The sequence below is a fragment of the Grammomys surdaster genome, unplaced genomic scaffold, assembly GCF_004785775.1.
Source record: "Grammomys surdaster isolate TR1022 unplaced genomic scaffold, NIH_TR_1.0 61, whole genome shotgun sequence".
NCBI lineage: Eukaryota > Metazoa > Chordata > Mammalia > Rodentia > Muridae > Grammomys > Grammomys surdaster.
This window is the reverse complement of record NW_021604563.1, coordinates 20,965,973-20,979,944: the sequence shown is the minus strand read 5'-3', so window position 1 is coordinate 20,979,944 and position 13,972 is coordinate 20,965,973. Positions and strand designations below refer to the sequence as shown.

Below are 13,972 nucleotides of genomic sequence, written 5' to 3'. Positions count from 1 at the left end.
GGGTGAATACCCCGCTCTGGGGTATATAAGCAGTGCTTTCCCACGCCTTCTTGGTCTTCTTGGTTTTCTTCTACCACCATTTTGGTTTAGGGAAATAAAAGTGTTTCTACGGAAGGATTCTAGTGTGTGTGTGTGTGTTCGTGTGTGTGTATGGTTTCGCCGGCGAGACTACATGCGCGCGCCCCGCACACTTCCAAATAAATAAAAATCATATTTTATATTAAACTTTCAGGTGTGACAGAATAGTTTCTTTCACAGTAATTGCTTTCATATTGTAAGTATATATTTTAATGTCAAACAACATAGACATTTTCTAGATTGTTGATCATGTTTTACTGTGTGTTGATAAGATTTGTACTACAATGCTTTATTTTAACAACTTTGCAAGTTTTCTCTGTGTGTATGTATGTGTGTGCACGCACATGTGTATTTGTGTGTCTCGGTGTGTAGTTATCGGGTAGGTAATTCTAGGATAAAGATTAGAACATTAGAAATGATTTAGATGTAAAAAAACAACAAATTAAATTTTACTCTTTATGGTTTCTTTGTTTATTCAACCTATTCAGTCTCGCTATCTGATTTTCCTGAATGATATCCCATTGCTTTACGACGGAACCGGATCCTTTCTGCTTCATTTTCAGGATCCTCACATTCAGCTCTTGGTCGAGTTTTGCGAAGTTTAATCCCTTTTCTTATTGCTTCCATCAATGATTTTCTTGCTTTGGTCATTATTGGCAGGATTGAAGGGTGTTGCATGATAGCGGCATATGCTGACCCTATTGGATAGTGCCTTATTCCTAGAACTCTATGGCTTGAAATAGATCTCATAGAAGACAATGATGAGTGTAGACTGGAAACTCTTGTTGAGGTGAAACTTGATAGTTTTGCTTGTGGTGGATGTAAATGTCTTTTTGAATATGTCACGGGTAATCTTGCCTGAGCATCAATAAGTTTTGTTAATTGACTCACAGAACGCTTTGGTAATGGATTTAAAGATATTTGTGGTTTGGGACTCAGTGAGGCAGGTACTGAAAAAGAATAATGAGGTACCCTGTAAGATCTTGGTAATTGGGCACTAAAAGTCCTCGATGTATTTGCAACTGGACTTTGTAGTAGTGATCCATGTACAGATTTTGATTTTGATGAAAATCTTGGTAACTTTGGAAAAGACGACTTTATGGGTTGTGCTTTCACAACTAAAGAAGAGTCAATAAGATCCACAACTGAATCCCATGAGTTATTTCTTACTGGAATTACTGAAGGATATAAAAGTAGAGGGATCTTCTGATCCAGATTCTGTGGATTTAGATCATCTCGTTTATGTAGTTCATAACATTCAAGTGATTCTGATGCTGCAGTGAACTTAACTTCAGGTGACATTGTTAGATCTTTGTGAGGATTGCTCTTCAAGCAAGCAGATGGCAATTTTGTAGTTCTTCCCAAAACAAACAAGGAAGATGTTCCTCTTGATCTTATTGAGCTTAGACCTCTACGAGAAGATGGTCTTTTAGAACTGAGAAGTTGGGTGAGCCAATCAGATGGCAATGGTGGTTCTTCTGGTGCCAGTGGGTTGACAAACACATTGGATTTATAGTGACTCAAATCTGGTCGTCGTCGGCTAAGCATGACATCCCCCTTACCAGTTCCATAAAGGACACGAGGATGTGAATTGCTCATGTGCTCAATACTGTAGTGGAGCTTTTCTTGCTCACCAGGTAAGATGTTCAATGCAGATCTTCCTTGATACTTGTTTCTATTTGCTGGGAAAATATACAAGGAAGATCCACCATCATATTGATCTAAGTATGAATGAAATTCCTCACTACCACAGGTTGGAATGTGATCCACATGGATATGGTTTTTCAAGAGTTGACATTGTAGCACATTTTTGGAATCACCAGCATGGTTGATATTTTGGTTTAGTATGTGTTTCCTCTCACTTTTATGTCCTTTATTAATAGATATACAATTTTTTAAAAGTTTTGAACAATATAAGCATGGGTAAAAGGGACCATTGGAAGAACTTGAGTCTTCCAAGTCATTTTGGTAATACTTGGGCACTGTAAGAAGTGGTATTGGTATCTTACCATTGTTTCTTTCAAAGATTTTAATGGGTAATGATGTATATGAGTATACTTGCTGTGTTTCAATAGTTTCCTTTGAAAAAGTCTTTCTCGATTTCCAAAGTTGCATAGATAACATGTCATTTGAAATTTTGGGAATAACATTAGCTAACTGAATTATATTTTCTTGTAAAATCTTAAGTTTAAAAGAGAGCTCATGAATCTCTTTATCAAATTTTCCAAGCATGCCTTCAGTAAACCTACCTAGATCATTTAATTGTCTCATTATTTTGCAAAATGATGCCAGAATTATATATATGAACTCATCTTTAATTTCAGTAGTTGTCCCTGATTCATTTAGATATTGTTTCAAAATTTCTTCATTAAAAGACATGCTAGATTTACATTAGTAAATTGTAGAAAATCACTTCTATGTCCCCGTTTTAAGAATCCACCACTCGCATCAGTCCATTCCAGGCTGTTAACTGCAATTTTAAGCTTTGTGAACATCTGACAATCACAAAGCCTTTCAAGATGGCACCAGCTTCTTGCCTTCAGGTAGTCAGCAGTTACAGGACAAGCAATCTATTACATCAGATTTCTTTCTTTGAATAGGCAATGAGACAACAATGTATTATTATATCATTGCCATGCTCCATCACTCCTCCCTTTGGCATGTATCCTCTTTTCTTTTACATCTTCCCTCTGGTCTCATCCTCAATCTATCCACTTCAAGCTGCCTGCCTTCTACCCCCTCCCTTATCTTCCCTGATTTCTTCCTCCCTCTGGCTACTTTCCTGACCCTTCTTCCCTCTTAACAGTGCTTATTCCCTCCTCCTCTTTTCTGCCTTCCTTTGACCTCTGCCCCTATTCCTGTGTCCCTAACTCCCTCTATTCTTCTCCTAATCTTCCTGATTCCACTCTGTTCTCCTCCATTTCCACAATCTCTGGTACCTCTTCCTCCTGTTCTACCCCCTCAAGCCTTTACTGCAGTTCTAACTTTCCTCCTCCTCCTCCTTCAGCCCTGTTCGTTTTCTCTTCACTCTGTTAACTCCTTTGTTCTTCACTCTTATCTCCTCCATTCTCCATCTTCTCTACATCCTCTGCCACTGCCCCTTTCCCTCCTACCTGTGATTCGTTCCCCCATTAGCTTTCTTCCTTCTGTCCTCTGCTTTCTCTACCTCTGGACTGATATCAAGGGATTCTCATGCTGTCACTGCCCTACTGCCTCTGCCCATCTTATTTATGACATCACATTCTACTTGCTGCATTCCTCTCTCTGCCCTCATCCATCCTCTCCTCCCTGGGCCTTCCTCTTCCATTTGGTCTCCTCTCTCTTCTCTCTTTGTTCCTTGCACTTCACTCCTCCTTTTGATGTCCACCTCTCTTCAGTCTATTTCCTATCCCTCTGGCCTCTTCTGATTTCTTCCTTCTAATTACCTCTCTCTCTAATATTTTTCCTTCTACCAGCTCCTTCACTTGTTTCCTCTGATTTCCTCTTCCTTTTGTCTTCCTCTACCTGTTTTCAGTCTTCCAGTTCATTTATCTCTCTGCTCTCTTGTCCTACACTCCTTCCTTTCTTCCCTGTAATTTCACTTCCCTTCTAGACACTTCTTTTTCCCCCTTTCCCACAAGTCATCTGTGCCTTCTTCCCTATGCTTGATCCTCATCCATGGTCTTTTTTCTTTCTTCTCTTTGCTCTACTCTCTTCTTCCTCTGATGTTTTCCTTTATCTGTCTTCTCTCTACCTTGTAATGCCTTCTTCTCTGCACTTCCTAATGTTTCCTCCTACTCTCCTCCCTCAGCCCTCCTTACTCTGCTGACTTCTCTCCTCTGTCTCTAGACTACCTCTAACTCCTACTCCTTAAATTCTGCTTCTCTGTCCTCCCTCTTCTCTCTGCACACTGCACCCTTCTTTTCTCCTCCCTCTGATATTCTTACCTCTTCCCTCACCCTGACATCCTCTGCCCCTCCTATCTCTACTCTCAGCCCTCCTCTGTTTTCTCCTCCTACTCTGACTCTACTCCCTTGACTAGGTTACCCCCTTTCTCCTCTCTCCTACTCCATTTCCCTATTCCCTCAGCCCTAATTTACTTCTTCCCTCTGATATCATCCTTCTTCTCTCCTGATCTCCTCCCTCTTATTGCTCCCCTATCTACCTTGCCCTCCTCATCACTCTGCCCTCTCCTCTCATTGCAGCCCTCCTCTCTTCTGATCCACTAGCACTGCCCTGTTCTCTGCCCTTCCCCTCCTCTTTCCTCTCCTCCTTCTGTTCTTGTTCTGCCTTCTTTCCTCTGCCTTCTATTTCTCTTTCCTCTCTCTGGTCTATTCTTTCCTCTACCTTCTCCTTTCTTTTATCTTCTGCTCCCCTTACTTACCTTTTCTTTCTTTGCTCTTCCATCCACTCTCTGTCATCCTATCCCCTCTTCTCCTTGTGCTAGCTTTCTTTCATTTGCTCTCTTCTGGGTTCTCTGTCCTTCTCCCTCTGCTCATTCTCTAATTCAGCCTTCTTCCCTCTGCCCTTAGGCCACCTCTCTCTAATCCTCCCTCTCTGATGTACTCCTCCTTCCCTTCTTCCCTCAGCTCTCTGCCTTGTACTCTTCTTTATTTCTTCCTCTCTCTATTCTACATCCTGTCCCTGTCTCCCTCTTTATCTCTCTCTCTAATTCCCCCACCTGGACCCCTACCACCTTCTTTTGAGTTATATTAGGGATTGGCAACTTGAGCAAAGTGAAGTCCAAAGATGGATCAATACAGGAATCCGAGGAGTGCTCACATTACATTTCTTAGTATTGGCTATTATAAAACTTCTCAATGACTGTTTTAAGACTTGCTCAAGAAAATATTTTTGGCCATGTCAGGCCTATCAAGCACGCATGGATTGAACTCCTATTGCCACTCTTTCATGTGTACTTGTATATACTTCCTATATTTGAGTTAGTATGACATTATTTGAGTAACAAAGCAAAGTCTGGAACCACTGCTGTAGGGCAGAGATAAAACTGTAGATAATCTTGGGGAAAATACTTTAAAGCCCATTACTGTCTATGCCAGGTTAATGTCAATGATGCTGGAATTCAGTTGGTAAAGAATATTAAAGTATTAGGATTATCTAAAAGATAAAAAATACCACATCACTTTCATCAATCAGGAGAAGAATGCTAGTTCAGCTGCATAGATAGGTGATATTATTTATCATGCTATAATTTAGTCTCATTTTGTATGAACTATCTTGTTTCCTTACTTCCTATGAGGTCACTCAACTCCTCAGCTTTTTCCAGCCTTTTCCTAATTCAAACATAGGGGTCCCTGGCTTCAGTCCATTGGCTAGGTGTTAATATCTGCCTATGTCTTAGTCAGCTGTTGGTAGAGTCTCTCAGAGGACAACCATGCTAGGCTCCTCTCTTCAAGCACAATGTAGAATCAGCATAGTGTCAGGGTTTTGTACTTGTGCATGGGGTTAATCCCAGATTTGGATGGTCACCAGATTTCCTTTCATTCAGTCTCTGCTCCAAGTACGTTCCTGAACTTCCTTTAGATGGGAGCAAGTCTGGGTCAATAATTTTGAAGATGGGTGGATGGCCTCATCTCTCCACTGGGGGCCCTGTATATCTACTTGGAGGTGATCTCTTCAGGTTCCATCTCCACCATTAGGTGTTTTGGATAAGGTCATTCCCATTGAGTCCTGGGAGCCTCTTACATCTCAGGTCTCCTGGACTTCCTAGAGGTTCCCATCCACCTTCAACCTCTTTGTTTTGCTTCTTAATATATATATATATATATATATATATATATATATATTGCCATAGAGCAATATAATAAACTTACCAACTTGTCAAAAGTAAATTAAATCAAACTATACTTGTGACAGAATGAAGCTGAGATCACCTGTCCACACACTGCTAAAGTACAAGATTTTTATCTGCTCTAGATCTTAGGTAGAGTTTATTGCCTCTTGTATTTCAAGATGTTCTGTCACATAGTTTTCCCCTTGATTTCACATGACTCTAAAAGGTACATGATGCAATATTCCAGAGAGAGCTGGCCAAGATAACAAAACTTCTCAATGTCCTTGAAGAGCAAACAAGATAAATGGGAGTGAAAATACACAAAGAGCCCCAAATTGTTATATGTTAACCCTGAAAGTACAGTTTAGGATAAAATGGATATGTGATCATCTAAAACGCTAGATAGTAAATGTTTAATTTTCCATTAAGATCATGGGACAAAGTGAGACTTCAGTGGTATGGACTGCATTGGAAACTCAACCTTTTTTCCAAAGACAGCTTGGCCAAGCTCTGTACAATACTGCACACTACTGCATTTGCAATTGTCCGTTAGGGTTCTACATAGAACACCACCCACATGCCCCTTTCAGAGGCAGAATATTCCTAAAACTCATACTTTCCCAAATAAGATCAATGTTAATACCACCATCACCATGAGGAATCATGGGATTTCTTTCTTCTCTGCATTAGACATCAGGTTTGGAAGTGTTGTCTTTGATCTTGATTTCATTACACTCTTTACTTTCTTTGTTTTTCCTATGGAGTCCAAGTCTTTAGGTGTCACGTGAAACCTCTCACTACAGAGTACTTTCCTTTTGCTAAGTCTAAGGCATATGAACTCATAGGAATAGTGCTCCTACTTGTCCTCTCATTTATATAATTTTCCTCCAAAGGTCAGTGACTAGCACAAAGGATTCAAATCAAAAATCTCTTTTCAAAGCTAGCTTCTTTAAGTGAACAATTTTCCTCTAGAGAACAGCTCAGTTTTGTTGCATGTCTTCCTTCACAGAGCAGTCCATGGTAGTCAATGATATAGCTTTCGGCCAGTCCCACATTATACAGACTGATTTAAGAGATTATAGATTGTTTTATTGTCCATTAAACATTTTTGAAGCATCTCCATGTTTATATGGAAGACAATATTCATTTTTGAGGTATGCACTCCATACTATGTAGAAGATGATAGCTACCTGGGATTTCCTCCATGGACCCTACCTCTGACTCATTCTTTTTCTTTTCTTATTTGTGAGCTCCATAGTACCGGAATCATTATCAACTGCTTTGGTTAGCTTGATATGTAATTTTTGAGGATATATAAAATTAATATATGTCCCTAAACAGAAATGGCCTCAGCATTGTGCCAGAATAACTTATACAATTTCACTTAATGAATTCTACTAGTTTATTGGTGGTTAATTACACTAGAAGACAAGAGACAGTTACAATTTTTCAAAATTGTCAAATACCACATTCCAAGCATTTTCAAATTCTACTTCAAAAACATTTCATTTTAAAGTATTTAGTAATTCTTTCAAGTTTCTATTTTACATGATGCTAAGAGCATAACAAAATTATTTCAATCCTGAGTTCAGAGCACTACCTAGTGTTAAAGTAGCAGACACAGCTTCAGGCTGAGATAGCATAAGACACCAAGAAAACCAGACCCTGGGAAAGTTTCTTATTTCTGTGCACCCTGTTCTTTCCCTCATCTGGGATTCTGCTGGTCTCAGCAAACACTGGCCTTACATGGGAAGAATGGCTTATTTAGTTGAAATTTTTGCATTTAGAGTAGCTAAATGGTTGTTTGCTGTATAAAGAAGTCACTGTGACTAGGAGGTCTAATACCATTACAACATGAAAATATTCATTTTATAACAGTATATATCAATAAAAAAATAAGGTTTATTTTAAAAATAGGATGGTGTAGTGGAAACTGGTTAGAAGGTGAAGGCTATCCCAGCAGGAAATGATAATGACTGGATGCAGACAGTAACAGTAAAGGTAGTAAGAAGCAAGTTTATCAAAAATACATTTTGAAGAGGAACAGTAAGCTGAGTACAAGGAATACAAAAACACAAGGTAAGTCCTAGGCACATTCAGGAGTTCTGGACAATGCATATAGGTGTTATATAAAGGCATGGGAGTTGGTGAGAAAATGGAGAAAGCCAGTGAAGTTAATAAAAGTAATATACTTCAAATTAGAAAGGAAAACATGGAATAAACATTAAAAATAAGTGAAAATATGCTGGAAAACTATAAAAACAAAAATAAGATAATTAATAAAAATGACATGACTGCTCAAATGTAAGCTGAACAAAGATGGCACCAATGAAACTGGATGGAGAAAAACCCAACAGCCTCAACCCTACACAAAGAACTACAGGCAACTAAGTAAAGCTGGGAGCAGGAGAGTTGGTCCTCCCCAGGAAAGAGAACATCAATTAGTCATTAGGCACTGGGCCATGCCTAATTATTAGCCCTTAAAACATATATATACAAGCAACATTATATGGACTGAGCAGGCTATATTCAGGCATATGTATATACATGTATGCATATACATGTATGCATGCCTACATAACAATAAAAAAGAGCCTGTGAATTTGAAAGAGAGCAGTGAGGTATATGTGGAAGAGTATGGAGGGAGCAAAGGAAAGGTAGAAATGTAATTATACTATAAACTGAAAAATGAAATAAAGGTATATCGTCAAATTATGACAAGGTTACATTTTTTTACCAATAGATTTACTCAATATAAACTCAGGAACACATTATATACAGCAAATCACCTTGCAAATATTTGTGTTTAGCACTGTTATCTTTGGTCATATAAACTTCCTTTTAATATTTATTTATTTATTTATTTATTTATTTACTTACTTACTTATTTATACTCCAGACTCCACTCCTCTCCTGGTATAACCTCCAAACATTCCACTTCCCATACCTCCTCCCTGTTCCCCTATCTCCATGAAGATGTCCCCACTACCAACACCCTCACTGCAAGACCTCTAAACTCCCTTGAGACTCCAGTCTCTTGAAGGGTTAGGTGCATCTTCTTTGACTGAACCCAGACTCAGCAGTACTCTGCTGTATATGTATTTGGGGTCTCATATCAGCTGGTGTATGCTGCCTGGTAGCTGGTCCAGTGTCTGAGAGATCTCAGGAATCCAGGTCCTCCTATAGGCTTGTCTTCCTCCTCAGGTTCTTCCAGCCTTTTTCTCCAATTCAACCACAGGAGTCAGCAGCTTCTGTCTATTGGTTGGTTGCAAATATCTGCATCTGACTCTTTCAGCTGGTTGTTGGGTCTTCCAGAGGGCATTCATGATAGGTCCCTTTTTGTGAGAGCTCCATAGGCTCAGTAATAGTGTCAGGTTTCGGTACCTCCCCTTGAGCTGGAGCCCACTTAGGACCTGTCCCTAGATCTACTTTTCATCCATTTCCATCCCTGCACTTCTTTCAGACAGGAACAATTATGGGTCAGAGTTTTGACTGTGGGTTGGCAACCCCCTCCCTCACTTGATGCCGTCTTTCTGCTGTAGGTGGACTCTATAAGTTCTCCCTCCTCACTGTCAGGCATTTCATACAAGGTTCCTCCTTTTGAGAGTCTCTCACCACACAGGTCTCCAGTACATTCTAGAGGGTCCCCCCATCTCCTATCTCCTAAGATTGACTGTTTCCATTCTTTCCGTTGGCCTTCAGCACTTCAGTCCTTTTCCATCACCCAATATCAGGTCAGGTTCCCTTCTCCCCCAACCCACCCGGTCTGCTTTCCCTTCCAGGCCACTAACTCCTTCTCCCCTTGTGTTTGCTTTCTTCTCCCTCTCAAGTGGGACTGAGGTGTCCACTTGGGTTCTTTATCTTGTTGATCTTTTTGAGTTCTGTGGACTGTATCATGGGTATTCTGTACATTTTTATTTTTTTTAATTTTTCTTTGCTAATATCCACTTATTAGTGAGTACATGCCATGCATGTCTTTTGGGGTCTGAGTTATCTCACTGAGGATGATATTTTCTAGTTCCATTCATTTGCCTTCAAAACTCAGGATGCCCTCCTTCTTAATAGCTGAGTAATATTCCATTGTGTAAATAAACCACATTACCTGGCTCCATCTTCTGTCTTGGGACATCTGCGTTGTTTCCAACTTCTGGCTATCACAAACAAATCAGTTATGAACATAGTGGAACACATGCCCCTGTGGCATGGTGGGGCATCTTTTGGGTATATTCCCAAGAGTGGTTTTCAGGTATATCTATGTGGGGAAAAAAAGCTGCAGTGGAGGAATCCCGGAGGCTTTCCACGCGGCAGGTCCCACGTACAGGGGAAAGGTCTGGAGTTCCAAAGGCTGGAGGCTTTGGTGACGGCAGACCCCAATGACATGAGAAAGTCCTTGGTTCCAAAAGGGATTATTTTCATAGGTGGATCTGGATATATCCTCCCCCCCCCCGAAACTCAGGGCAGACCTGAGTTAAATAGAGAGGGAGAAAGGGGGAGGGTCTAGGGAAGAATGCTTAATTTGCTCCACCCTCTGGCCTTCATTAGTATGTAAATCTCTATAGGGCCTGAGGCCTGTAGTCACACCCTCTACCTGTGCACTTTGGGAGGGGCCATAATGGCCTACATGACTGAACAATGTAGGTCCATGGAGACTAGACTGCATGTCAGGACCCTGGGTTCTGGGGATGTGGCTGATCACCTTCTGTTTCTCCTTTGGAGTCTTGGGATTCTAGGCCCATGGCCAGCCGAAAACCAAGATACCTTTACGCAGTCCCACATACCTATTTTCTAGAAAATTGAAAATTTTTCTCCAGACTGATTTCCAGAGTGGTTGTACCAGTTTGTTCTCTCACCAGCAATGAATGAGTGTTCTTTTTTCTCTACATCCTCACCAGCATGTGCTGTCACCTGAGTTTTTATCTTAGCCATTCTGATAGGTATAAGGTGGAATTTCATTGAAGTTTTGATTGGATTTCTCTGATCACTAAGGACTTTGAACATTTCTTTAGGCGCTTCTCAGCCATTCAAGATTCCTCTGTTGTGAATTCTCAGTTTAGTTCTATACCCTATTTTTTTTATTGAGTTGTTTGGTTTTTTGGTGGTTAGCTTCTTGAGTTCTTTATTTATTTTGGATATTAGTCCTCTATCAGATGTGAGGTTAGTGAAGACTTTTTCTCCAATCTGTAGGTTGCCATTTTGTCTTATTGACTATGTCCTTTGCCTTACAGAAGCTTTCCAGTTTCATGAGGTCTCATTTATCAATTCTTGATCTTAGAGCATGAGTCATTGAAGTTCTGTTTAGGAAATTTTCCCCGGTGTCTATGAGTTCAAGGCTCTTTCCCAGTTTCTCTTCTATTAGATTCAGTGTATCTGGTTTTATGTTGAGGTTCTCAATCCACCTGAACTTGAGCTTTGTGCAAGGTGACAAATATGGGTCTATTTGCATTTTTCTACATACAGACAGCCAGTTAGATGAGCACCATCTATTGAAGATCCTTTCTTTTTTCCATTGTATATTTATGGCTTCTTTGTCAAAGATCAAGTGCCTGTAAGTGTGTCATTTTATTTTTTGGTCTTCAATTCTATTCCATTGATCAATGTGTCTGTCTCTGTACCAATACCAGGCAGTTTTTAATCACTATTGCTCTGTAGTGCAGTTGGAGTTCAGGACTGGTGATTTCCCCATCTGTTCTTTTATTGTTACAAATTGTTTTTGCCATTCTGAGATTTTTGCCTTTCCCGATGAATTTGAGAATTACTCTTTCCATGTCTTTGAAGAATTGTGTTGGGATTTTGATGGGGATTATGTTAAGGTGGTTACTGCAGAGACTCAAACCTGGCCAGAGGGTTTAGAATAAATATCTTTTAAATGGTTAGCCCTACATCTATTATCACCCATTTCAAGGATCAATAAACATTGTAAAAGAGGTAAAGAATATATGATAGGGTAAAGTGCTGAGGAATTTGCTTTTCCAGAAATGGCAACTCATGGACTTACAGCAGCTTTGATTATCTGGTCAAGACCTGCATGAGATTAGGACCATTGATATTCTGTAATGGAGGAAAAAATCAGTTTATGAAGTTCCCACCAGTAACTGGAATTGTTAATGATTCATGGCAGTTAGGAGAGAAAGAGTAGTTTTCATTAGCAGTGTAACCATTGATATGTTGTTTAAGTTCCTGTAAATGATTTCCCCTCACACACCATATTCCTGTAAACAACCCTGATTGAACTATTTGGGCAAACAAACAAAAAGATCCAACAACATGGTAGTAGGAGAGAGACAAAAAAAGTAACGTATTGGTGACAAATATCTACAATGTACAGCCATGTACAAATAGATAATGAAATGTTTACATATATATTATATTTAATTAATGTGATTATACAATGAAACAATTGTAGTAAAATGCTGTAGAACCAATATTGAAAAGATTAAATATCATGTTATAGTTTCTTTATTAAGTAGCTAAGAAAGCGTAAAATCATGTAAACAAAAAAAGAAAAATTGGCTGTGTTTGAGGCCTCAAAGATAAAAGAGAGCATATGAATTATCTTCTTTCAACTGGCTTAGAATTTAGTAGATGAGATAAAAATGAGTACACAAATACTTACTGTAATTTCAGATAGTAAGACTTTCAATAAGTGGGTGGCTATGAAACTGGACTGATGATCAGTGGAGGGGAAAATGAGTAACTCAGGAAAGAAGGCTTTATTTTGTCTTGTGGCTACACAGTATGCAGTTGAGTAAGGTAGAGGAGACAAAAAAGTGGACATGTGACTTGAAAGTAGAATGGAGGCCACTAAGTAAAGAAAGAAAAAACAAGAAAGAAAAATGAATCAATCTTATGGACAAGCAACTGTCAGGAGAAACGTCTCTGAAAAGGTAAATATATATTTTCCTAATTTGTTTTAACAGATAAAACATAAACATCATTATCAAGTATTATGTGGTGTTTGAATACACATAAAATTATGTAATGTTCTAATCATGACCAATGTGTCTGTATTATTAATTTGTAGTAAAACACATTTAATAAGAATCCTCGTGAAAAAAATTGGAGGAGGGAGTAAAGTAGATTTGATCAAACTATATGGATTTATGAAATGCTAAATATGTGAAGATTTTATACACACATACTTGCACACAAACTTGTTAAATAAACTATGGATGATAGACTTCATTTAAAAAACATGAATTTTTGAAGGTTCATAGAGCTGTGTAGAGAATAATACATGCATAATAAAATAGTACATAAAATGAAATTAGGGAATTGGAGAGGTAGTTTTGTATTTAAGAACCGCATTTTCTCCTTTAGAGACTCAGGTTTGATTCCCAGTACTCACATGGGAGCTTACAACCATATACAGCTTCAGCTTCTGGGGATCTTACATCCTCTTCTATCTTCTACAAAGAACTAGGCATGTACATGGTGCACATATATACAGGCAGTCAAAAGATTCATGCACATAAAATAAAAGTATATAAATCCTTAAAATCAAATTAAAAGAAAACATATAGAATAGACACAAATATAATGAAAGGAAATTATTCAAATACACAAGTTGAATAAGTTTGATTAAATAGATTGCTGTGATTTGGTTATAAAAATTTCCTCACAAGTTTATGTTTGTATAGTTCTATGTCTGCACATGGTTGACACTATTTAGGGAGGTTGTGAAAATTTTATGGGAAAGTGTAGAGGTATAGGAAGTGAGTGACTATAGATAGGTTATGAGGATGATTGCCTTATCTTCCTCTTACATTAGCTGTCTCTCTTTCCTGGACAGTATACCATGTACCTTTAACCTTACTCTGACTCCTCTGCTATCTTTGCCTCACTGTGATGGACTGCTTCCCATAAAACCTTGAGACAAAATGAATCCTCCCTCCCTTAATTTGCTTTTCTGTCAAATATTTGACATAGCAGTGAGGAAAATAACTAATACATGGATTCTTATCAAACTTCCTTGTCTACCATACATACATTGATATTCACTGAGACCTTAATGAAAATCTAAATGCATAAGAAATGTAAAATGAAAGCTACATATATTTCCATAAAATTTCATTGGTTTTAGTATGTATGTAGTAAGGTTATTCCTTTATTTGTAAAGGTTTA

At 38.7% G+C, this 13,972-nt stretch overlaps 1 protein-coding gene across 1 annotated transcript; it reads right to left on the bottom strand.

The window, feature by feature from the left end:
- Nucleotides 1-558: 558 nt before the first annotated feature.
- Nucleotides 559-2,457, bottom strand: LOC114630240. The gene has a single exon (XM_028778389.1). It carries the CDS (start codon nt 2,455-2,457, stop codon nt 559-561), a length of 1,899 nt encoding a protein of 632 aa, XP_028634222.1.
- Between the last annotated feature and the right edge of the window lie 11,515 nt (nt 2,458-13,972).

Excerpts from the sequence above, each read along its gene's own strand:
- LOC114630240 (XM_028778389.1), bottom strand. The coding sequence starts at position 2,457 with ATGTCTTTTAATGAAGAAATTTTGAAACAATATCTAAATGAATCAGGG.